This window comes from Ranitomeya imitator, chromosome 4 (assembly GCF_032444005.1).
Source record: "Ranitomeya imitator isolate aRanImi1 chromosome 4, aRanImi1.pri, whole genome shotgun sequence".
Classification (NCBI taxonomy): Eukaryota; Metazoa; Chordata; class Amphibia; order Anura; family Dendrobatidae; genus Ranitomeya; species Ranitomeya imitator.
This window is the reverse complement of record NC_091285.1, coordinates 22,024,946-22,050,396: the sequence shown is the minus strand read 5'-3', so window position 1 is coordinate 22,050,396 and position 25,451 is coordinate 22,024,946. Positions and strand designations below refer to the sequence as shown.

Below are 25,451 nucleotides of genomic sequence, written 5' to 3'. Positions count from 1 at the left end.
ATTATACCCCAGAGCTGCACTCACTATTCTGCTGGTGCAGTCACTGTGTACATACATTACTGATCCTGAGTTACATCTTGTATTATACTCCAGAGCTGCACTCACTAGTCTGCTGGTGCAGTCACTGTGTACATACATTACATTACTGATCCTGAGTTACATCCTGTATTATACTCCAGAGCTGCACTCACTAGTCTGCTGGTGCAGTCACTGTGTACATACATTACATTACTGATCTCTCTCTCTCTCATTAAAAAAATGCAAAAATATTAATATTAAAAAATAAATATAAAATAATAATAATAATAAAGCATACAAATTTAAATCATTCCCTTCCTCCCAATGTCACCCCCCAAAAAGGGGGAGGAGTAAAAAAAATAGAAAATGAAAACAAAAAAAGAAAGCAAGGGGTTAATTTTGAATTTACTTCTACAACGAGGGAAATCTATGAAAATAAAGCTGGATTTGTTTCTCATAGCAACCAATCACGGCTCAGCTTTAATTTCTCTTCCAGCTTGTGAAAAATGTAAACTGTTTTGTGATTGGTTGCTAAGGGCAAGGATTAATAAAAACCAACAAAATACCGCTGCTATGGAAGAAGTGGGCGGGGTCTGAGTGGTAAATACAAACCACGTGTTCACAGCCTGACAGACAGTTGTATGAACCAATGATATACCGCGATTTCCTTATCCTATCAGCGTTTCCTGTCATTCTCCAATAGGAAGCCTTTCTGTCGGGTTACCATGACAGCAGAGTGGGCAGGGCTGGCTTTCGGTCAAGATGGCGGCTCCCATGGAGCATGTGACTGCGGTTCGTGCAGAACTTGAAAGATGGGTGCGAGAATATTTGGAGGGCGGAGAAGCTCGGGGAGCGGACGGGGTGCGGCGCGTTACCGAGTTATTCAGAGAGGCGCAGTACAGGTCAGTGTAAGGCGGTGTGCCTCCATTTGTAGAAGTACAAGTCCCAGCACCGCTCGTTGTGAGTCATGCTGGGTGTTGCAGTACTATACTGTATGGTAAGTTGCTAACCATGGCTGTGCGCCTCCTGTCAGTCTTCTAGTGGGCTCAGAGTGCTGCAGGGACCCCACAGTCTCCCTTCATGGGGGCTGGGCGGAGCTAATCATGGCAGCTTTGGCTAGGCCACGCCTCTTTTGGCCATGTGACATCCCACTTTATGGGGGGTGATAAGTCCACATGGAGGAAGTCTTGGTTCCCCTGAAATGCTCCTGTCTCCTCAGCTCTCCCCTGTGCTTTACACTGCAGCTCTGCTTGTTCCTCTGGGATGCAGGTAGGGTAGTGTAAGCGTCTGTCGTGCATCTTACAAACCTCTCCAGAATCCGTCCTGAATGTGGCAGCCAGGATCGTAGCTCTGTCCAGCAGCTTCACCGATGCCTCCCCCTGTGCCAGTCACTGCACTGGTTACCCATCTGCTCCAGAATCCAAACATCTCTCACATTAAAAAAAACGCCTCTCCAGTCCTGCACTGCCCTATATCTCCTCCCTCATCTGTCACCCTACACATTCCCTCCGTTCTGCTACAGATCTAAGACTAACATCCTCCATAATCCGCACCTCCGTCTCCGAGACTTCTCTCTTGCTGCTCCAGTGTTCTGGAATGCACTACCCGAAATGTTCCAACTGATCTGTAACCCTCACGTGTAATGCTCACCTTAAATTGGAGCTGCTGCACTCCTGGCTTGTCTCCACCCCCCCACCCAATTCATTCCCTAAGGGGTGCTGGAGATAGTTGAGGCCAACGTTCCACTATTTCCACAGTTCTATAGAGAAGGAGTGGGGTGGGTGGGACAATGCTTTTCAGTAATCTACTAGTGTCTAGGACTACAAAGATGGCAGGCATCCAGATTTCATCAGGCCGCCTCATGGCTTGGAAACCCATCAGTGGTGAGGATGAGGAGACTGAGGAAGTCCCCATTACCCTGTCGTAGGCTCCCTGGTTATGGTTTCTTCATCCAGTGTTGCTGGATACTAACAGCTACATGACAGGTGCCCCCCCCCCCCCCTCCGCGAGAGTTTGTGGCCCCCCGGGGAGCTTCCCTCTCCCCCTCCCCCCACGAGAGTTGGTGGCCCCCCGGGGAGCTTCCCTCTCCCCCTCCCCCCACGAGAGTTGGTGGCCCCCCGGGGAGCTTCCCTCTCCCCCTCCCCCCACGAGAGTTGGTGGCCCCCCGGGGAGCTTCCCTCTCCCCCTCCCCCCACGAGAGTTGGTGGCCCCCTGGGGAGCTTCCCTCTCCCCCTCCCCCCACGAGAGTTGGTGGCCCCCCGGGGAGCTTCCCTCTCCCCCTCCCCCCACGAGAGTTGGTGGCCCCCTGGGGAGCTTCCCTCTCCCCCTCCCCCCACGAGAGTTGGTGGCCCCCCGGGGAGCTTCCCTCTCCCCCTCCCCCCACGAGAGTTGGTGGTCCCCCGGTGAGCTTCCCTCTCTCTCCCCTTCCGCAAGAGTTGGTGGCCCCCCGGGGAGCTTCCCTCTCCCCCTCCCCCCACGAGAGTTGGTGGTCCCCCGGTGAGCTTCCCTCTCTCTTCCCTTCCGCGAGAGTTGGGGGTCCCCCTGTGAGCTTCCCTCTCTCCCCCTTCTGCGAGAGTTGGGGGTCCCCCTGTGAGCTTCCCTCTCTCCCCCCTCCGCGAGAGTTGGGGGTCCCCCTGTGAGCTTCCCTCTCTCCCCCCTCCGCGAGAGTTGGGGGTCCCCCTGTGAGCTTCCCTCTCTCCCCCCTCCGCGAGAGTTGGGGGTCCCCCTGTGAGCTTCCCTCTCTCCCCCTTCCGCGAGAGTTGGGGGTCCCCCGGTGAGCTTCCCTCTCTCCCCCCTCCGCGAGAGTTGGCGGACCCCCGGTGAGCTTCCCTCTCTCCCCCTCCGCGAGAGCTGGCGGTCCCCCGGTGAGCTTCCCTCTCTCCCCCTTCCACGAGAGTTGGGGGTCCCCCGGTGAGCTTCCCTCTCTCCCCCTTCCGCGAGAGTTGGGGGTCCCCCGGTGAGCTTCCCTCTCTCCCCCCTCCACGAGAGTTGGGGGTCCCCCTGTGAGCTTCCCTCTCTCCCCCTTCCACGAGAGTTGGCGGTCCCCCCGGTGAGCTTCCCTCTCTCCCCCTCCGTGAGAGTTGGCGGTCCCCCGGTGAGCTTCCCTTTCTCCCCCTTCTACGAGAGTTGGCGGTCCCCCCGGTGAGCTTCCCTCTCTCCCCCTCCGCGAGAGTTGGCGGTCCCCCGGTGAGCTTCCCTCTCTCCCCCCTCCACGAGAGTTGGGGGTCCCCCTGTGAGCTTCCCTCTCTCCCCCTTCCACGAGAGTTGGCGGTCCCCCCGGTGAGCTTCCCTCTCTCCCCCTCCGTGAGAGTTGGCGGTCCCCCGGTGAGCTTCCCTTTCTCCCCCTTCCACGAGAGTTGGCGGTCCCCCCGGTGAGCTTCCCTCTCTCCCCCTCCGCGAGAGTTGGGGGTCCCCCGGTGAGCTTCCCTCTCTCCCCCCTCCACGAGAGTTGGGGGTCCCCCTGTGAGCTTCCCTCTCTCCCCCTTCCACGAGAGTTGGCGGTCCCCCCGGTGAGCTTCCCTCTCTCCCCCTCCGTGAGAGTTGGCGGTCCCCCGGTGAGCTTCCCTTTCTCCCCCTCCGTGAGAGTTGGCGGTCCCCCGGTGAGCTTCCCTTTCTCCCCCTTCCACGAGAGTTGGCGGTCCCCCCGGTGAGCTTCCCTCTCTCCCCCTCCGCGAGAGTTGGCGGTCCCCCGGTGAGCTTCCTTCTCTTCCCCTTCCGCGAGTGTTGGCGGTCCCCTGAGGAGCTTTCCTCTCTTTCTTCCCCCCCCCCCCCCCCCGGCGAGTGTTGGCGGTCCCCCTGGGAGCTTCCCTCTCCCCCCTCCCCCCCCCCCCATTCCGTGAGAGTTGGCGGTCCCCCCGGTGAGCTTCCCTCACCCCCCGCGAGAGCTGGCGGTCCCCCTGGGGGGCTTTCTCTCCCTCCGCAAAAGTTGATCAGCCCTCTCCCCCTTTGTTTTGGTGATACCGTGATGCCACAATTTGTCATTTGCCCGTTTTTTGTGCCCTCTAATAACGCCACTCCTGTAGGCGCTGTCATTACCTATAGAGCTATAGACATAAGATACACGATTTGTCAGTTCTTCTGCCTTTGTTGGATCCCATTATTATTATTATTATTATTATTATTATTATTACCCTCTCCGGCTCTTTGTTTCCTGCCAGTCCCGGCCTTATCCGTCTTTGCGATCGCTCCTTACTTCCTACCATCTGGCGCCCATTTGCCAATGTCTTTATTTGCTTTGCCGCTCCATCCATACATATGATGCGGCGGTAGGTGGCCTCTCCCATGTGGCAAACCAGAGATGGCGAGGAACGGTGCCGCTCGCTGACATTAGTCTCTTAACTCCAGAACTCTCAGGGTTTGTGCAAAGCAAGAACTTCACAGTGTCTTTAACCCTAAAACTGCCAGGGATGCAGTTTAAACTATAGTGTTATTTTTACTGTTATGCTTCAATTTTGAACTTTTGGCAAACCATGAAGTGTTACGCACTCTTTTGACCTCCGTGTGGCAGTGTTGTTCGCAATGATTCTCACATGCAAATGAGCTCTCTTCCAGGAGGAAGATTCCACCTCGGCTCCTGTTTTGGTTCATTCTATTAGTTTTCTTGTATTTTGCTTTTTTGCCTCCAGATGGCTGCTAGACACATTCTAAGCCAACGGACCCAATTGTATTTTTTTGTGTGTGTTATTCGTTGCCATTTTATGATCCAAATTTTTGAAAAAATCAAAGATATATATATATATATATATATATATATATATATATATATATATATATATATATATATATATATATATATATATATATATTTTTTTTTTTTTTTGCATCTTTTTAAGCAAAAAAGTTGTATAATCACTTGAATCGTCGCAGATAACTCTTAACATGCCGTTCCATGTTTGGCAAGAAAATATCATTCCACAAGGGGAGGCTTGTAGAACATTTGCACAAAAAATTAGCAACAACTTAGTGAAAACCCCCTTTAAAGGGGTTGCATGGCTTCTGTAAAAATACCAAGGCTTGTTATCTTGTAAAATATAGCAAGCTGTGTTTTACCCATGGACGCTCTAGATCTGGGATAAGGAACTTTTTTTTTTTTCTACCGGGGGCTAGTTGGGTATTTAAACCATCATTCAGGGTCCGTGCAAAATTATCAACGTGATGTTTGGCGATATGGATGATGTTGGTACTCCCAACTGCTTGTCTGGCGACTCTTAGCGATAAGGTATTTTTGTGAAGAATGCAAACAGGTAAGTACACTGTTCAAAATAATAAAGGAAACACTAAAATACCACATCCTAGATTATCAACGTAAATCACAACTAATATCCCATGGAGGTCTGGAGTTGGAATGATGCTCAAAATGGAAAATCAAATTTGAGGCTGATCCAACTTCAGTGGAGATGCCTCCAGACAAGGAAGTGATGCTCAGTAGTGTGTGTGGCCTCCACGTGCCTGTATGATCTCCCTACAACGCCTGGACATGCTCCTGAGGTGGCAGATGGTCTCCTGAGGGGTCTCCTCCCAGACTTCGATTAACGCATTGGTTAACTCCTGGACAGTCTGTAGTGGAACGTAGCATTGGTGGACGGAAACGGAACGAGACATGATGTCCCAGATGTGTTCAATTGGATTCAGGTCTGGGGAACGTGCGGGCCAGTCCATAGCTTCAATGCCTTCATCTTGCAGGAACTGCTGACACACTCCAGCCACATGAGGTCTGGCATTGTCCTGCATTAGGAGGAACCCAGGGCCAACCGCACCAGCATATGGTCTCACAAGGGGTCTGAGGATCTCATCTCGGTACCTAATGGCAGTCAGGTTACCTCTGGCGAGCAGATGGAGGGCTGTGTGGCCCTACAAAGAAATGTCACCCCACACCATTACTGACCCACTGCCAAACCGGTAATGCTGAAGGATGTTGCAGGCAGGAGATCGCTCTCCACAGCGTCTCCAGACTCTGTAATGTCTGTCACATGTGCTCAGTGTGAACCTGCTTTCATCTGTGAAGAGCACAGGGCGCCAGTGGCGAATTTGCCAATCCTGGAGTTCTGTGGCAAATGCCAATCGCCCTGCACGGTGTTGGGCTGTGAGCACAACCCCCATCTGTGGACGTCGGGCACTCAGGCCATCCTCATCAGTTTCTAACCATTTGTACAGACACATGCACACTTGTGGCCTGCTGGAGGTCATTTTGCAGGGCTCTGGCAGTGCTCCTCCTGTTCCTCCTTTGCACAAAGGCGGGGGTAGCAGTCCTGCTGCTGAGTTGTTGCCCTCCTACGGCCCCTTCCACATCTCCTGGTGTACTGGCCTGTCTCCTGGTAGCGCCTCCAACCTCTGGACACTACGCTGACAGACACAGCAAACCTTCTTGCCACAACTCGCAATGATGTGCCATCCTGGATGAGCTGCATCACCTGAGCCACTTCTGTGGGTTGTAGAGTCCGTCTCATGCTACTGTACTGTACCTCTAGGGGTGAGAGCAATGAGAAAAATGCAAAAGTGACCAAAACAGCCAAAAAGGATGAGAACAGAGAAATGGTCTGTGGTCACCCCCTGCAGAACCGCTGCTTTATAGGGGTTGTCTTGCTAATTGCGGATCATTTCTACCTGTTGTCTGTTCCATTTGCACAACAGCAGGAGAAGTTGATTCACAATCAGTGTTGCTTGATAACTGGACGGGTTGATTTCACAGAAGTGTGATTGACCTGGAGTTACATTGTGTTGTTTCAGTGTTCTCTTTATTTTTTTTGAGCAGTGTATAGTTTTGATCACAAATGTATATTACACTGCAGGTCTCCTCAAAACACTACTAACGTTACATTTATAGAACTCAATCAGTGGGAGGACTGCTGTATATACATAACATAGGAGACACCAAGAGAGCTGCTGTATATACATAACATAGGAGACACCAAGAGAACTGCTGTATATACATAACATAGGAGACACCAAGAGAACTGCTGTATATACATAACATAGGAGACACCAAGAGAACTGCTGTATATACATAACATAGGAGACTCCAAGAGGACTGCTGTATATACATAACATAGGAGACTCCAAGAGAACTGCTGTATATACATAACATAGGAGATACCAAGAGAACTGCTGTATATACATAACATAGGAGACACCAAGAGAGCTGCTGTATATACATAACATAGGAGACACCAAGAGAACTGCTGTATATACATAACATAGGAGACTCCAAGAGGACTGCTGTATATACATAACATAGGAGACACCAAGAGAACTGCTGTATATACATAACATAGGAGACACCAAGAGAACTGCTGTATATACATAACATAGGAGACACCAAGAGAACTGCTGTATATACATAACATAGGAGACTCCAAGAGAACTGCTGTATATACATAACATAGGAGACACCAAGAGATCTGCTGTATATACATAACATAGGAGACACCAAGAGGACTGCTGGCTGTATATACATAACATAGGAGACACCAAGAGGACTGCTGTATATACATAACATAGGAGACTCCAAGAGGACTGCTGTATATACATAACATAGGAGACACCAAGAGTGCGGGAATCTGTCCGAGAGCCAGAGAAAATGACATTGCATGACGTAAACGGCCCGCGGACCAGAGGTTCCTCACCCTGCCCCAGATGCCCCAAGGGTGAGGTCACCTCTACAGCAGGTTACCATTAGAGCCACTGGGCTCAGAGACCATGTGGAGGTTGATGGTACAGCACAAGATGGTTTAGCCCAAATGATTGGCTGCAGCGGTCATGTGCTGTAGACCTGACATCACCACTGCGGCTATGTCAAGAAAGACTGCTGTTTCCATCAATGTCCCCTCAGCATATTTGTTTTTTTTATGGGGAAACCCTTTTAAAATCTCTGTTTTGCGCTAATGCTGGCTGGAGAATGAGCAAACGGAGTCTCCATCAGTAAGCTCGTTCTTACAGGAAGGTTTATAATTTTTTTTTTTTTTTTTTAATCACGTTTTTTCATAGTGCTTGTTAAAAGTAGCGTTCAGCGAGAAATTTGTAGTCACATCGACAACAGTCCGTGCAATCTTCCACCTGGGGACCCCGATCTGTTTTCTGATGCCTTGCCGAGCTTACTAATAAGAAAGAGGTGGGGATGCTGACGGGTAGGAGGAGGTTTACGCAGCCATGGACCGCTGATGCGGAGTCTGGACCAGGGTCCTAAGAATCTTACTGTAATTATTTTTTAAGGGCGATCGCCCCCGTTGCTGCACAGTAGCAGCGGATTATTTGTATATACTTTTCGTCGGGCAGAACGACTGAGTGATGCGTTTTGGGCCGTGGCTCACCACTAATGCCTCCGCCCCGAGAGATCATCCTAGTGCCGCCAAAGTGTGAGGTTTTGGGGCTGGTGGACCAGGTGGAGGGGAAAAAAATAAAATTACCTCACTTTTTCCAAAAGCGTCTTAAAATGTATTTTTACATCCTCCATTCTGTAAATATGAATTAACCATTGCCATATGCTTTCCTAATTTCCCCCGCCGGTGCTCTCCCGGCCCATTAGGCCACAGTGGTTGGGTTATTTCTGCCTAGTGTGCCACTTTTAAAGCCATCCACTTCCCACAGTGGAGGGGAAAAAAAAAAAAAAAAAAAAAAAAAATATATATATATATATATATATATATATATATATATATATATATATATATATATATATATATATATATATATATATATATATATATATATATATATATATATATATATATATATTTATATATATTTTTTTTTTTTTTCTGTGGGGGTTGTTAAAGGTGGCCGATTTGGTCATAAGAAAAACATATAACGAGACAGTAGATGATATGATAGAACTTCTCTTAAATATAAGTCTTTAGCAATTCAGATGACTTCACTCAATGTTACTGGCGCTAATTTTCGGCATTGTGATAAATGGAGTGTTGTGCTCAGATCTGGCAGGATTTGGCCTATTTTTGCCCTTGTGTTGACATTGCTGATCAATAGAAGAATCAGTTCACCTATTCTCCTGAATTCAGTAAAAAAACAAAAACAAAAAAAAAAAAACCCCCTTCAAAGTGAATTATTTACCTATTGTGTAACAAGACTCTTCTTACCTTTTGTATAATGCAGCCCTCCTATAGGAGGACATGGCTGCTTGTAAAGGGTTAATTTGCCAAAGGAGGACATAGGTGCTTGTAAATGGTAGACTGTAGAAGGAGGAATTGGCTGCCTGTAAAGGGTTAATCTGAGTATTTCCCTACATACTGTACATAGGCCACAATATATCGGTGCTAATTTCACAGGTCCGACATTTCCGAGTACAGGCAGCTATTTCTAAAGGTGAGTACTTCTCCCCTGGCCAGTCCGGACATTACAATCTGTAATAAGACAATGAACGTTGGAAGTGTGAAATCTGAGGGAAGAGTCAAATGGCCGTATAACATGGACGGGGATCGCAGTGCAATGCTCGGACTGACCGACTGCTCACCCGAGCGTGACAGCATGTATTTCTGTGCAGCTATCACGCTTGGGTCGGGAGAAGTGATAGGATTGCAGTTACTGTTTCTAGCCTCTTTATTTTTCCTCCATGTGCTCCATATCACACATGAATTCATATCACACTTCTTGGAGACCGCAAGTCAGACAGGAGACCGGGAGCAGGCAGCAGAGGTCCCGGCGACCACGTGCGGACAGGGGAGCAGGCAGCGGAGGTCCAGGAAACTGCAAGGTGGAAAGGAGACCGGAAGCAGGCACACTTCTTGAAGGCCACAGGTGGACAGGAGGCCGGGAGCAGGCAGCAGAGGTCCCGGAGACCGCAAGTCGGACGGGAGACTGGGAGCAGGCAGCAGAGGTCCCGTAGACCACAAGTCGGACAGGAGACCGGGAGCAGGCAGCGGAGGTCCCGGAGACTGCAAGGCGGACAGGAGACCGGAAGCAGGCACACTTCTTGAAGGCCACAGGTGGACAGGAGACCGGGAGCAGGCAGCAGAGGTCCCGGAGACCGCAAGTCGGACGGGAGACTGGGAGCAGGCAGCAGAGGTCCCGTAGACCACAAGTCGGACAGGAGACCGGGAGCAGGCAGCGGAGGTCCCGGAGACTGCAAGGCGGACAGGAGACCGGAAGCAGGCACACTTCTTGAAGGCCACAGGTGAACAGGAGACCGGGAGCAGGCAGCAGAGGTCCCGGAGACCGCAAGTCGGACGGGAGACTGGGAGCAGGTAGCAGAGGTCCTGAAGACCGCAAGTCGGACGGGAGACTGGGAACAGGCAGCAGAGGTCCTGGAGACCGCAAGTCGGACGGGAGACTGGCAGCAGGCAGCAGAGGTCCTGGAGACCGCAAGTCGGACGGGAGACTGGGAGCAGGCAGCAGAGGTCTGGAGACCGCAAGTCGGACGGGAGACTGGGAGCAGGCAGCAGAGGTCCTGGAGACCGCAAGTTGGACGGGAGACTGGGAGCAGGCAGCAGAGGTCCCTGAGACCGCAAGTCAGACGGGAGACCGGGAGCAGGCAGCAGAGGTCCTGGAGACCGCAAGTTGGACGGGAGACTGGGAGCAGGCAGCAGAGGTCCCTGAGACCGCAAGTCAGACGGGAGACCGGGAGCAGGCAGCAGAGGTCCCGGCGACCATGTGCGGACAGGGGAGCAGGCAGCGGAGGTCCCGGTGACTGCGTGCGGACAGGAGCCTGGCAGCAGGCAGCAGAGGTCCCGGCGACCATGTGTGGACGGGAGCAGGCAGCAGAGGTCCCGGCGACCATGTGCGGACAGGGGAGCAGGCAGCGGAGGTCCCGGTGACTGCGTGCGGACAGGAGACCGGGAGCAGGCAGCACAGTGGAGAGCCCCAACTTCAGCTTTTGCTTTCTTAAAGAGTCATTGCTATTATCAATGATTGTGCCAAAAATGTGTCTTTTTTATATACCTTTTGCTTATGAGGAATTGTTAGATATTGTCTATCCACAGGACTATTGGATGTATTAAATGTTGGTGTAATAATAAAGACCTTTTATATTAGGGCTCGAAAATTGGCAGCCACATTTGGGAACCTTTGAAATTCGCTCAGAGCTGTTGTCGCTCCCCCTTCTCCCACTTTTTTTTCGCACCTCACATCGCCTCCTTTTTAATGCGTGCACACAAATGACAAGCACTGATATGTGAATGGGGCCCTAGCGCTCTGCTGTTTTTGCTTTGGAGAACCTGACCTGTCTTGCTTGGGGTCAAGCAAAACTTTTCCAGAGTGGTGAACATCTCTTAAAGTGATTTTCTGCACTTGGGGACATGGGTGTGTGTGTGTGCGTGTGCGTGTGCGTGTGTGTGTGTGTGTGTGTGTGTGTGTGTGTGTGTGTGTGTGTGTGTGTGTTTTTTTTTTTTTTTTTTTTTTTTTTTTTTTTTTTTTTTTTTTCTACGTGAATGCATTTGTTTTAGGCTCAAATTAATTTTTGCAATTGCCTTTCATTAAAATTTTTGCACTGTTTCTGGGCACATTCAGCTTTTGCTGATCACATCGCGTTCCCCGGCCGTGCCCACTTGACCTAGTCGGATGTGTAGACGTTTCGTGCAGGTCTTGTTCCTTTCCAGACCTTCCCTCCATCCTTTATCTATTTTGTCTTCTCTTCCAGGGAGGCGGCGGATGAGAAGATTTTCACCTTGATGTCGCAGATTCTGTCCCGAGCGCTGCAGGAGATCCAGACGCGGGTTGTCGTGCCCGATCCCGCCGGGGAACGCTGGTGCGACTTGTCAGCCGAATGCTTCCGGTGCTTGAGAAATGCCTGCGTACAATGCCCTCCCAATCAGGATGCCATCCGGTGAGTGCCGGCCCTGGAGGATGGAGACTTGATCACTGATGGGTGGTTTCTGACCAGAACGTGGGAACAAAGCTTTATCGGGTGGATGGGGCGAGGGATTCTACTGTTGTGGACGGATCGCCTATTATTCATGCAGGGTATAAATATATGAACACTCCAGCAAGATCCCGCTGTGTTCCAGTGTACCAAAATTATCAGGTAGTCACAGGATAGGTTGTAAATCTACATCATGGTGGGTTTTACTACTGCACCCTTCCCCCCCCCCCCGCCGCAACCACTGATCACTTTTAAGGGGACTGATATATTTCGTTCTTACTCCAGTCAAACGCAATATCACTGCGCCGTTCTAAGCTACCATCATCGGGTCAGTGTAGCGATCGGGAGGGGGTCCCGTTGTGGTGGTCAGTGGGGGATGGGGGGCTGTCCCATTGTGAACATCATTGATGGTGGGGAGCGGACCAGCGCAGTGCCGTACACCGTGTAGTGGCCGTTCTCATGTACTGCAGCTCAGATCACATTACCTTCAATAGGAGCTGAGCTGTGATACTGAGAGCGGCCATTTAACCTCTGGAGGAGCTTTTTTCCTCCGGGTGGCATTTTATCCACTGCACAGGTTAAGGGAAAGCCCTGTGTAAGCACAATGTCCGCTGCCTCGGCTCGTCCCGTCCCGTGTGTTCGTGCGGTCTCGCTGTGTGGGACTGAAGGCTTTCCCTTTAATTAGGCAGAGAAAACTTGGATAATGTTACCACAAAGCTCAGCAGATGTCACTGCAAGGTCTGCAGATCCAGGGAAGGGTCTCTAGTCACTACTAAAGCTGCATCGAGAATTCAGCCGACGCTGACACACACACACACACACACACACACCCGTAATGCACTGCACAATGAAAACATGACGTTCCCTATATGAGACCATTGCATGCAGCACAATATAGACACTTAGGGGGGCTTCTTAGCCTTTGGAGGCCATTTTTTTTTTTCTTCTTAAATGCACGTATTTTGGGTTAAAAATAATTTTTGAAATTGGGGTTCATTACAAATTTTTTGCAATCTATAGCCGCAGGATGAGTTAGCTGAGAAACTGTCAGTGAGCTCTTGCCGGAAGTTCGTAACTTTTTATCTGTCTTTCCTTTTTTTTTCGGTTAACTTATAACCATGGATCGCATCAAAGTTTTTGGTCCGTAAAAGCCAAACGGTGAAAAATATTTGTAATGGAACCCAATTGTGAAAACTATTTTTAAGTGATGACATCCCCCCAAAAAATCGGGAAAAACAAAACAAAAACCCAGTTCCTTCTGAATAGAGATAATTGAACGTGACGGGATAAGGTGTTATCTGAGCATGCTCAGGTGCTAACCGAGTGTCGTCGGCGTTCTCGAAAAAATGTCTTTGGGACCAGAGAGTGGATCAAAGACCGTCTCATCCTCTGGAGGACCCGCCATGGGTCCGTGCATTATTTTGGTGACCACATTGCTTTTTAGTTTTAGTTGTGTAATACTCCTGCTCTCCTGCGGAGGCGCTGCAGGGAAATTGAACACTTCCAAAGAAAATGATTGTGCGTTTAAGGATTTGGGATACTATGCTCATCATGTTCGTTTTTTTTTTTTTTTTTCTTAGAAACGTGGGACTGATTGACACCGCTACAACGCTGCTCCAAATCTTCAGCACATCCGGTTCCTCCCATGAATCGCCGCTAGTCGGTGAGCGTTGCCAAGACTGTATATAATATCCCGGTCTTGGATTTCATCCCCTTTTAAATAAGTACGGTACTTGGAGCCATTTTGCTAGGAAATGCTGTCCGTTGATGGATCATTGACGCGCTGCATTTCCTTCCCTCCAGAGCAGCGCTCTCAGAATGGAGCTGCAGTTTCCTCCACCTTCAGACTATATCTGTGGCCTGGTAATTGCCAGTAGAAGGTCAGCGTGTCCTATAGGACGGGGATGGCTAGGAAATAGTGCGTGCGCGGCCGCTGGCACGACTTCCAGCAGCGCGGTCTCTGACAACTCCATGTTCCTCTCCGCGAAGCTGCAGGGTTGTCATTAAAACAGACAGAAAATGAGAACCAGCTTCTCCTCTCTGCTCCTCGAAAAGCAGTCCTGAACCGGTCCTACACCCAGCAATGAGGACTGGGTGCCACCATTGCAGCCACCACAAGGGGGCAGTGTAACATTACGTCTCCGGTTCCATATTCATGCCAAGCTTGGCACTTTTGGAGCCATAAGTGCGGCGAGACAAGACGGTGGGGCGGCCCCTGTGCAGCGGCAATAGCATAACGTCTTACATAAGCAAATCTAATATTAAAGGTTTTTTTTTAATATGTGGTGGAACAACCCCTTTAAATATTACCTGGCGGGTCACGTCTTTAAATCATCTGAGGAAAAAACAAAACCGATAAGTCACAACTCTCCAGTAAGATTGTCAGACTGAGCTCACTGATAGATTCTCAGTTAACTCTTTCTGCATCCAGCAATAAAGCTATAGAAGGCAAATTTTTTTTTTTTGCCCCAAATACATAATTTTATAATAAAACTTAGTCAAACCCTTTTTAAAGGGTTAATAATAAAACAATTCCACCTCCCCTCCCAATAGATAGGGAATAACTGAGGGTTTGACCGCTGAGTTCTTGAAAATGGGGGGGCTCTGCAGCTTCATAGATCAGTGGGGTCCGACTACCAGATCCCCCCCCCCCCCCCCCCACTGATCACCGCCGATCGCTCGCAGGAATTGGCACAGCGCCGTTCATTGTGTAGTGGCCAATAGTGGTACTGCAAGCTCCCAAAAATTGGGAAGAACCCGCTCTGGACACCATTAACGGGTGAGGAGTTCACTGTGGAAGGGGGAGGTACAGTAATTAAAAGATTAAGGGGGAGGGTGTTAACAATTTAGACCTGTCACTTTAAGACTGTTGCGCCATACATGTGTCCGCTGTGGAGATTTATACATCGCGGGTTTCTGGCTCCTCTCTAATCGCGTGCACTCCTTCTGAACTCTGCACGCCTGATTAAGATTGGCGCCGCTTCTGACAAGCTCATGTAGAGCCTCGCCTCCGTCCACACGATCCGCCGCCGCGCCACAGTACACATGAACTTCCTGCAGGACCTCCGCGCAGCGCATTGCCAAGAGCTGTCGCGTTTCACTTCCCAGTTTGGGAACCTATATCCACGGCTGATTTATTTATTTATTTTTTTCTCCCCCTCCACATTTTGTGCTCTTCATTTTATATATTTGCTATGTATTTTTTCAAGAGTTACGAAGTAAGGAGCCAAGTCGGCTCTGCTGCCTCCGAAGACAAGGCTGTTATTACTCTGTCAGAAGAGAAGTTATATTATTTTTATTTCCCTTCAGGAAATAATTATGGAAGTGTGACAAATATATTACATTTTGATGAGTATAATGGAAATTTAACCCATTATATACTGTATCTGTCCTCCATGCAGTATTATATGGTGCCCATAATACTGTATGGAGGGCTGTGTGGTGCCCATAATACTGTATGGAGGACTATGTGGTGCCCATAATACTGTATGGAGGACTATGTGGTGCCCATAATACTGTATGGAGGACTATGTGGTGCCCATAATACTGTATGGAGGACTATGTGGTGCCCATAATACTGTATGGAGGACTATGTGGTGCCCATAATACTGTATGGAGGACTGTGTGGTGCCCATAATACTGTATGGAGGACTGTGTGGTGCCCATAATACTGTATGGAGGACTATGTGGTGCCCATAATACTGTATGGAGGACTATGTGGTGCCCATAATACTGTATGGAGGACTGTGTGGTGTCCATAATACTGTATGGAGGACTGTGTGGTGCCCATAATACTGTATGGAAGGCTATGTGGTGCCCATAATACTGTATGGAGGACTGTGTGGTGCCCATAATACTGTATGGAAGGCTATGTGGTGCCCATAATACTGTATGGAAGGCTATGTGGTGCCCATAATACTGTATGGAGGGCTATGTGGTGCCCATAATACTGTGTGGAGGGCTATGTGGTGCCCATAGTACTGTGTGGAGGGCTATGTGGTGCCCATAGTCCTGTGTGGAGGGCTATGTGGTGCCCATAGTCCTGTGTGGAGGGCTATGTGGTGCCCATAGTCCTGTGTGGAGGGCTATGTGGTGCCCATAGTCCTGTGTGGAGGGCTATGTGGTGCCCATAGTCCTGTGTGGAGGGCTATGTGGTGCCCATAGTCATGTGTGGAGGGCTATGTGGTGCCCATAGTCATCCATTCGGTATTATGTGGTGCCCATAATACTAAAATGAGCCACCGAGACTCTTTTGCCAGGGGCCCATGAAAACTTTTAGCCGACTCTGTTTACAGTCCGTCTGAGTGATGTGGAGACATTAGCAGCTTTCTCTGTGAACTGTCATGACATTTATCTGTATAAAAAAAAAAAAAAAATCACCGTAGGCATCAAATATTCCCCTGAATGTTGGAAATGTCTGATATGGAGCATTTAGTCATTTACTTCCTCCCACGTCACTTCTCAATGGAAAACCTTCCAAATTCGGCACCGACCAATCAAAACCTCTCCCTTACGCTATTTTTTGGCTTCCCACGGGATCGTTCAGTAGCCCCAGGATGTTCTATGTGATTTAGTTAGAATTCACAATGAAGGAAAGTAACGCTGTATTTCCTAAATTTCACCCCCCAAATCGTCGGTCCTCCGCGCCGGTCAGTGCTTGGAAAATGGGATTTGCTCCAGTGTTTTTAGAGGGTAATGAAATCGAAACTTTCGCTCCTAGCCTCAGGATTGTTCCGGGGGGACATAAATTTACTATTTTTAATGGATTACGAAAGGCACCGGACAACAATTTCTACGTGTGCAGTCTGCCCATCCCGGGCTGGAAGTCATTGTAAGGTTTCCACTTCACAGGACGAGGAGAAATCTTTTTCCAAAACCTGATGCCTAAATCCCGTCGTGAGTGGGCTTGTGGGCACTGCTGCCTGTTATAGCTGAGCCCCCGAACATACACATAGATGTTTACTGAACGCGGAGCTTTTATCGTAGATTTAACCCCTTTTGTCTACGACCCGGCGGCGCTGGCAGTAGTCAGCCCTTTAAACCCTAGTGACCTATATTGGTGGCCTGTTGTAAGGATAGATCATCATTTTCCCACCGATCAGCTGGTTGCAGCCCCCATGGCGACTAGATGCGCACAGTTCTTTACACTGACCTCCCCTTTAATTAGGCGCTAAGCTGTAGGACAGGAGCTGGGCTCTACTTGCTCTGCCCGCTGGTTACTTCCGGCCGCCGATCAGATGATCGATGATTGTGCCAACTGATCCTTAAGATGGGTCATAAGTAAGTCCTGGACAACACCTTCTAATCTTCTTAACAATGGCAGTGCAGCTATGATGAACATCCCCTTTAAAAAAAAAAAAAAAAGTGTTTTGGACATGTTTTAGTCATGGCTGAAGTGTTGGCAACCTTGAAATTGTTCCACAAAATGAGGTATTTATCCCAGAAAATTATTACAATTCCACATGTTTTGTTATACACATGTTAATTTCTTTTTGTGTGTATTGGAACAACACACAAAAAAAACAGTAAAAAAAAGGCAAATTGGGCATCATTTCACACAAAACAACAAAATTGTTGGCACCTTTCCCAAATTGTGGTTAAACAACTTTGTTCCAAGCATGTGATGCTCACTCAAAACTCACCTGTGGCAAGTAACAGGTGTGGGTAATATGGAAATCACAGCTGAAACCAGATAAAAAGGGGAGAAGTTGACTCAATCTTTTGCACTGTGTGTCACACATAGAGAACAGAAACAGGAGAAGAGAACTGTCTGAGGATTTGAGAACCAAAATAGTTGAAAAATATCAAAAATCTCAAGGTTACAAGTCCATCTCCAGAGATCTTGATGTTCCTTTGTCCACGGTGCGCAACATAATCAAGACATTTACAACCCATGGCACTGTAGCTAGTCTCTCTGCACATGGGTGACCGAGGAAAAATTGACGAAAGGTTGAAGAGCAGGATAATACGGATGGGTGCTAAGCAGCCCCAATCAAGTGCCAAAGAAATTCAAGCTGTCCTGCAGTCTCAGTTTGAATGGACTCGAATTCACCGTATCTGTCAACACGTCAATGAAATAAAGCGCTATGGCAGGAGACTCAGGAGGACCCCACTGCTGATCCAGACATAAAAAAGCTAGACTGCAGTTTGCCAAAATGTGAGTGAGCCAAAATCCTTCTGGGAAAGCGTCTTGTTGACAAATGAGACCAAGATAAAGCTCTTTGGTAAAGCACATCATTCTACTGTTATGGAATGAGACCTACAAAGAAAAGAACACAATACCTACAGTCAAATATGGTGGAGGTTCAAATATTTTTTTATTTTTTTGGGGGTTGTTTTGCTTTCTCTTGCACTGGGTGCCTTGACTCTGTGCAAGGCATCATTAAATCTGAAGATTACACATGGATTTTGGGTCACGATGTAGTCTCCAGTGTCAGAAAGCTGGGTTGGCATCATAGGTCATGGGTCTTCCAGCAGAAAAGTGACCCCAAATATGCTTCAGGAATGGATGGAAACAAAGTGTTGGAGAATTCTGAAGTGACAGCAATGCGTCAGGATCTAATTCCCATTGATCACGTGTGGAGAGATCTTAATGTTGCTGTTGGGAGAAGGCGCCTTAAAATATGAGCGACCTGTTGCAGTTTGCAGAATAAAAGTGGTGCAAAATTCCAGCTGAGAGGTGTGAGAAGCTATGGAGGAGGGGGCTGGCCTATCTACTAAACGGAACCAGTAATGCCAGCCCCCCAACATCCTAATCACTGCTCCAAATGTGACTACTGGAACAATTTGAGCAGAAAAACTCTACGCCGGATGCCAAAATCCAGGCACAAAACCAAAAAACGATTTGATCGATCCACCATAAACGGGTGATCACTCGGCTGGTGTCACTTGGGGGGGAAAAGGAAGAGTTTTCTTTTTGGTCCGAGTACTTGCATTGATGTTTTATTTTTCAGTACAACATTAGACGTCCGTGTGCACAGACGGGAACAGCCTGACTCGCGACCTTTTGTAGTCCGGTCATGAGTTTACACTGCCCGGTAGGTGGCCCGACGTCCCATGTGGAAAGGTTTAGATTTTTTTTTTTTTCCTCCCTCCAACACATAGAGCAGAAATGGTTCCATGGACGACTATGATAAATGTACAAAATTCTTTCCAGCTTCTGACTTTGGCAAAACTGTCCAGCAGTTCTGTACTAGACGTAGGCGGAAACCACACATCCATCCAAAAGGTATATGTGGTGATAAACTGCGGCCAACCCCGTGCATCGGCTGTAATTTTTTTTTGCCTTTTTATATGAGCCACGATGGCCACCGTAGCGGCTCGTAAGTGGCAGTGTGGGTGGGTCTTGTATAATTGATGGGTTCCATCTCCCATTACTCCCCCAGAGTTCCCCGCTGGGTGGTATCCCGACTCACAAATCCTCTTTTGGCTTTTTTGTTTCTTGGTGAAATTTTTTTTTTTTTTTTTTTTCTGCTTAATCCTGAAATATTAACTCCAGTACAATATTATGACAGATCGTTATTCCCTTGTAAATCATTAAAATCATCCTGGCACAGGACTGAAAGCCTGGATACTAGTCATTTCACAACCAAGATAGTAATTATTTTCCTTTTTTTTTTTTTTTTTTTTTTTTTTTACACTTTTTATTTTAGAATTTTGAGTTATGAGCAAAAGTTAATATTGAGAAGAATTGCCGTAGGTCTGCTGACTCGCTGCTACTGCCAATACATGTTACCATAGGACTTTGTAATATATACGGTAGTCTCATCTGCAGCAGCGAATCGTCATGTTAGAATTCACTGCTTTTTATAAAGTTTATATAAAGCAGTAAATCGTACAGCTCCCAACACAATATGATGCCCCCACAGTCCTGACACTCAGTAGGATGTCACCACACAGCCCCCATTACAGTATTATGTCACCACCCAGGCCCCCCATGTGCAGTATGATGTCCCTCACACATGCCTCCCCGCCCTGTACGATGTCCCTCACACATACCTCCCCTGCCCAATACGATGTCCCTCACACATGCCTCCCCTGCCCTGTACGATGTCCCTCACACATTCCTCCCCTGCCCAATATTATGCCCCTCACACATTCCTCCCCTGCCCAATACGATGTCCCTCACACATTCCTCCCCTGCCCAATACGATGTCCCTCACACATGCCTCCCCACCCACTATGATGCCCCTCACACATGCCTCCCCGCCCTGTACGATGTCCCTCACACATGCCTCCCCTGCCCAGTACGATGTCCCTCACACATGCCTCCCCTGCCCTGTACGATGTCACTCACACCTGCCTCCCCACCCAGTACGATGTCCCTCACACATGCCTCCCCTGCCCAGTATGATGTCCCTCACACATGCCTCCCCTGCCCAGTACGATGTCCCTCACACATGCCTCCCCTGCCCAGTACGATGTCCCTCACACATTCCTCCCCTGCCCAGTACGATGTCCCTCACACATTCCTCCCCTGCCCAATACGATGTCCCTCTGATGCCCCTCACACATGCCTCCCCTGCCTAGTACGATGTCCCTCACACATGCCTCCCCACCCACTACGATGTCTCACACATGCCTCCCCACCCTGTATGATGTCCCTCACACATGCCTCCCCTGCCCTGTACTATGTCCCTCACACATGCCTTCCCACCCAGTACGATTTCTCACACATGCCTCCCCACCCAGTATGATGTCCCTCACACATGCCTCCCCACCCAGTACAATGTCCCTCACACATGCCTCCCCTGCCCTGTACGATGTCCCTCACACAGGCCTCCCCTGCCCTGTACGATGTCCCTCACACATGCCTTCCCACCCAGTACGATGTCCCTCACACATGCCTCCCCTGCCCTGTACGATGTCCCTCACACATGCCTTCCCACCCAGTACGATGTCTCACACATGCCTTCCCACCCAGTACGATGTCTCACACATGCCTCCCCACCCTGTATGATGTCCCTCACACATGCCTCCCCTGCCCTGTACGATGTCCCTCACACATGCCTTCCCACCCAGTACGATTTCTCACACATGCCTCCCCACCCAGTACGATGTCCCTCACACATGCCTCCCCTGCCCTGTACGATGTCCCTCACACATGCCTTCCCACCCAGTACGATTTCTCACACATGCCTCCCCTGCCCTGTACGATGTCCCTCACACAGGCCTCCCCTGCCCTGTACGATGTCCCTCACACAGGCCTTCCCGCCCAGTACGATGTCCCTCACACATGCCTCCCCTGCCCTGTACGATGTCCCTCACACATGCCTCCCCACCCAGTACGATGTCCCTCACACATGCCTTCCCACCCAGTACGATGTCCCTCACACATGCCTCCCCTGCCCTGTACGATGTCCCTCACACATGCCTCCTCTGCCCTGTACGATGTCCCTCACACAGGCCTCCCCTGCCCTGTACGATGTCCCTCACACATGCCTTCCCACCCAGTACGATGTCCCTCACACATGCCTTCCCACCCAGTACGATGTCTCACACATGCCTCCCCACCCTGTATGATGTCCCTCACACATGCCTCCCCTGCCCTGTACGATGTCCCTCACACATGCCTTCCCACCCAGTACGATGTCCCTCACACATGCCTCCCCTGCCCTGTACGATGTCCCTCACACAGGCCTCCCCTGCCCTGTACGATGTCCCTCACACATGCCTCCCCTGCCCTGTACGATGTCCCTCACACAGGCCTCCCCTGCCCTGTACGATGTCCCTCACACATGCCTCCCCTGCCCTGTACGATGTCCCTCACACAGGCCTCCCCTGCCCTGTACGATGTCCCTCACACATGCCTTCCCGCCCAGTACGATGTCCCTCACACATGCCTTCCCACCCAGTACGATGTCCCTCATACAGGCCTCCCCTGCCCTGTACGATGTCCCTCACACATGCCTCCCCTGCCCTGTACGATGTCCCTCACACATGCCTCCCCTGCCCTGTACGATGTCCCTCACACAGGCCTCCCCTGCCCTGTACGATGTCCCTCACACATGCCTCCCCTGCCCTGTACGATGTCCCTCACACAGGCCTCCCCTGCCCTGTACGATGTCCCTCACACATGCCTTCCCGCCCAGTACGATGTCCCTCACACATGCCTTCCCACCCAGTACGATGTCCCTCACACAGGCCTCCCCTGCCCTGTACGATGTCCCTCACACATGCCTTCCCGCCCAGTACGATGTCCCTCACACATGCCTTCCCACCCAGTACGATGTCCCTCACACATGCCTTCCCACCCAGTACGATCTCCCTCACACATGCCTCCCCTGCCCTGTACGATGTCCCTCACACATGCCTCCCCTGCCCTGTACGATGTCCCTCACACAGGCCTTCCCACCCAGTACGATCTCCCTCACACATGCCTTCCCACCCAGTACGATGTCCCTCATACATGCCTCCCCTGCCCAGTACGGTGTCCCTTACACATGCCTCCCCCGCGCAGTATGATGTCTCTTGCACGGGCCCTTCCCTGCCGAGTCTCGGTTCCTGAGATATGGCCTCCTCTTTTCTGCATATAGATCTACTGGTTTTTGTTTTTACAAGAGGGTTCTGCTCGTAGGCGTTTTCTTTGGGGAACACACCCACTTGGCCAACAAGACTAGATTTCTATACAGGAAAGAAGGGGCCATATCTCAGGAATGGAGGGGCGCATGAGCAAAAAATAACAAAACGGCGCCTGATTCCGGAGAACAGTGGCATTTACACCAAATTTATGGCAATTGACAGGTTCCCTTTAAGCAGAGTGCTGCTTATAATAAATCTGGCACAATTCACTCCCAACTACCTTCGTGGAATGTGGCCAATGTGTTATTTTTCCTAATGGTTTCTCACATAGTTACGCATTTGTTATATCCAGTATTGGGTCTGGGATAATATTGTATTTTTTGTTTTTTTGTTTTGTAGCAGTCGTGTTTTTTGTGCCCAATTTGTTTTTAATGGGATTATTGTCCATTAATTACATATTCCCTCTCTGTGCAGGCTCCGCGCCACCTATAATTGTTGCTGTGGTTTACCAGCAGGATAAAATTAGCTCCTTGTATTTTTTTTATATATTTATTTTTTTTGCAATTTTAAAATTAAAATAAACCTGCCCGCTTCCACACAGAGATTGAATTGCACATGAAGGACCGAGGGTGTGGTGGGGGATACGTTTCGCTAGATGTACAGATATTCCATGTTTTTGGAGCTGTGGGATGGGGTTAGAGCAGCGACCGTACGCGATGGAGAGAAATGTCCATGTTACTATACTTTTTTTTTTTTTTTTTTTTAATTTAAATAGATTTTTATTAACAATATAAAGAAAAACATCAGAATGCCATTTATATTACAATATGTCACATACACATTTTCTTATTTCAATACACCCCAACATTACCCCAACAGCCCCCCTCCCCCATAAGACAGCTCATTCCCAATCTGCACCCCTCTGAGGCCTTCTCTGCCTCGAGTAATTTACCCTTATCCAGGTCTTAAGAAACCCGACTTCTATACTCCTCAATCCAGTTCGAGCCAAGGAGACCACATTCTATTAAGCATTTCTATTCTCCCCCTTTTTTGTACACCCCCTTTTCCAATTTTAGACCATGTTGTACATATTGGAGAAATTCCCTCCTCGCAGGTGGCTCAGCGTTTATCCAATTTCGTGCTATTACTTTCCTGGCCATGTAGAGTAGCCTAGCGATTGCAATCTTCCAGGTATTGTCAACTCCAATTTCTTCCACATATCCCAGCAAGCATACTATCGGGTCTCTAAGAACTCTACACTTCATGTTACTATACTTTAATATAAAATGGTCCCTGGGCATTCAGGCAATGGAAAAAGCAGTTTTATGTAATTTTTTTTTTTTTTTTGTCTCCTTCCCCGCCCCGCCAAAAAAATTATTTCAATTTAACTATTAGGTGTCGCTTTCCTTTGTAACTTGATGTCCACTGAATGTTACTTAGTCATCTGTCTGTAGCAGCAGAGACGGAGATTACTTTCAGGAAATGGGGGTGAGTTTTTGTCCCTCTGCAGGAAGTGTGGGCGGGTCTTTGTCCCTCTGCAGGAAGTGTGGGCGGGTCTTTGTCCCTCTGCAGGAAGTGTGGGCGGTCTTTGTCCCTCTGCAGGAAGTGTGGGCGGGTCTTTGTCCCTCTGCAGGAAGTGTGGGCGGTCTTTGTCCCTCTGCAGAAAGTGTGAGCGGTCTTTGTCCCTCTGCAGGAAGTGTGGGCGGGTCTTTGTCCCTCTGCAGGAAGTGTGGGCGGTCTTTGTCCCTCTGCAGGAAGTGTGGGCGGGTCTTTGTCCCTCTGCAGGAAGTGTGGGCGGGTCTTTGTCCCTCTGCAGGAAGTGTGGGCGGGTCTTTGTCCCTCTGCAGGAAGTGTGGGCGGGTCTTTGTCCCTCTGCAGGAAGTGTGGGCGGGTCTTTGTCCCTCTGCAGGAAGTGTGGGCGGGTCTTTGTCCCTCTGCAGGAAGTGTGGGCGGGTCTTTGTCCCTCTGCAGGAAGTGTGGGCGGGTCTTTGTCCCTCTGCAGGAAGTGTGGGCGGGTCTTTGTCCCTCTGCAGGAAGTGTGGGCGGGTCTTTGTCCCTCTGCAGGAAGTGTGGGCGGGTCTTTGTCCCTCTGCAGGAAGTGTGGGCGGGTCTTTGTCCCTCTGCAGGAAGTGTGGGCGGGTCTTTGTCCCTCTGCAGGAAGTGTGGGCGGGTCTTTGTCCCACTACAGGAAGTGTGGGCGGGTCTTTGTCCCACTACAGGAAGTGTGGGCGGGTCTTTGTCCCTCTGCAGGAAATGGGGGCGGGTCTTTGTCCTGCTACAGGAAATGGGGGCGGGTCTTTGTCCCGCTACAGGAAGTGTGGGCGGGTCTTTGTCCCGTTAAGTTATTAGCAATGGTATGACCAATGAATTCTGTGAATTGAAGGGGGGTTGGGGGGAGTCCAAGCTCCTATAGTACTGTCAGAATATTAATGAAAAGGAGTTTTTTTTTTTTTATTTAATTTTTAGATAAGGACCCATAACCTTTCAATAATAGAAGGTTCATTTTTTTTAATAATTTTCAGAGCCCCTTGGTTCCATGTATTTAAAATAAATAAATAAATAAAAATAAAATAAAAATGGACTACCGCTTTAAATGTGAACTCCTGGATTATCAGGTACTCCAGATTGTATACATGCTGTGATAATTCAGTTCATCTCGTTTTCTGTTCGATTATAAAGTTATAAAGCTTTCCGGATTATCAGATGCCAGATTAAAGAAATTTAACTTTTTTCTTTTAACTTTTTTTTAAATGTCCTTAATGAAATAATTTGTCTTGCTCAGCCTTCCGCTGCGGCCTGCAGTTCCTTGGCAATGTCGCAGGAGGGAACCGGGCTTCCCAAAATAGCATCTGGGAGCGGGCTTTTCCACAAGTCTTCCTGTAAGTATGAAACAAGCCGCTTTTCCATCTTCTGCACTAAATCCTTCTCTTTCTAATTAGCAATCTTGTGGCCGAGGCAACTTGTAATCCAGTCGTCCTTCCCTGATAAGATTTATTCAGTCTCCGTGTTCGGAGGTAACTTGGGATGAAGGACGGCTGAGGTCCCGAGACCACCAATAGGACTATATACAGGGTCTATGGGATATAAGTATGCCCCGGGTAAGAAG

General features: G+C 49.2%; 1 protein-coding gene across 1 annotated transcript in view; it reads left to right on the top strand.

Moving 5' to 3' along the window:
* The first annotated feature begins 751 nt into the window (after nucleotides 1-751).
* ATXN10 (ataxin 10) overlaps nucleotides 752-25,451 on the top strand; it is a 90,691-nt gene continuing 65,991 nt past the window's right edge. Inside the window, exons 1-4 of the mRNA XM_069763309.1 lie at nucleotides 752-920; nucleotides 11,603-11,788; nucleotides 13,405-13,487; nucleotides 25,128-25,224. Coding sequence (XP_069619410.1) covers nucleotides 781-920; nucleotides 11,603-11,788; nucleotides 13,405-13,487; nucleotides 25,128-25,224 — 506 coding nt within the window. The 5' untranslated portion in view covers nucleotides 752-780. The remainder of the gene's footprint in view (nucleotides 921-11,602; nucleotides 11,789-13,404; nucleotides 13,488-25,127; nucleotides 25,225-25,451) is intronic.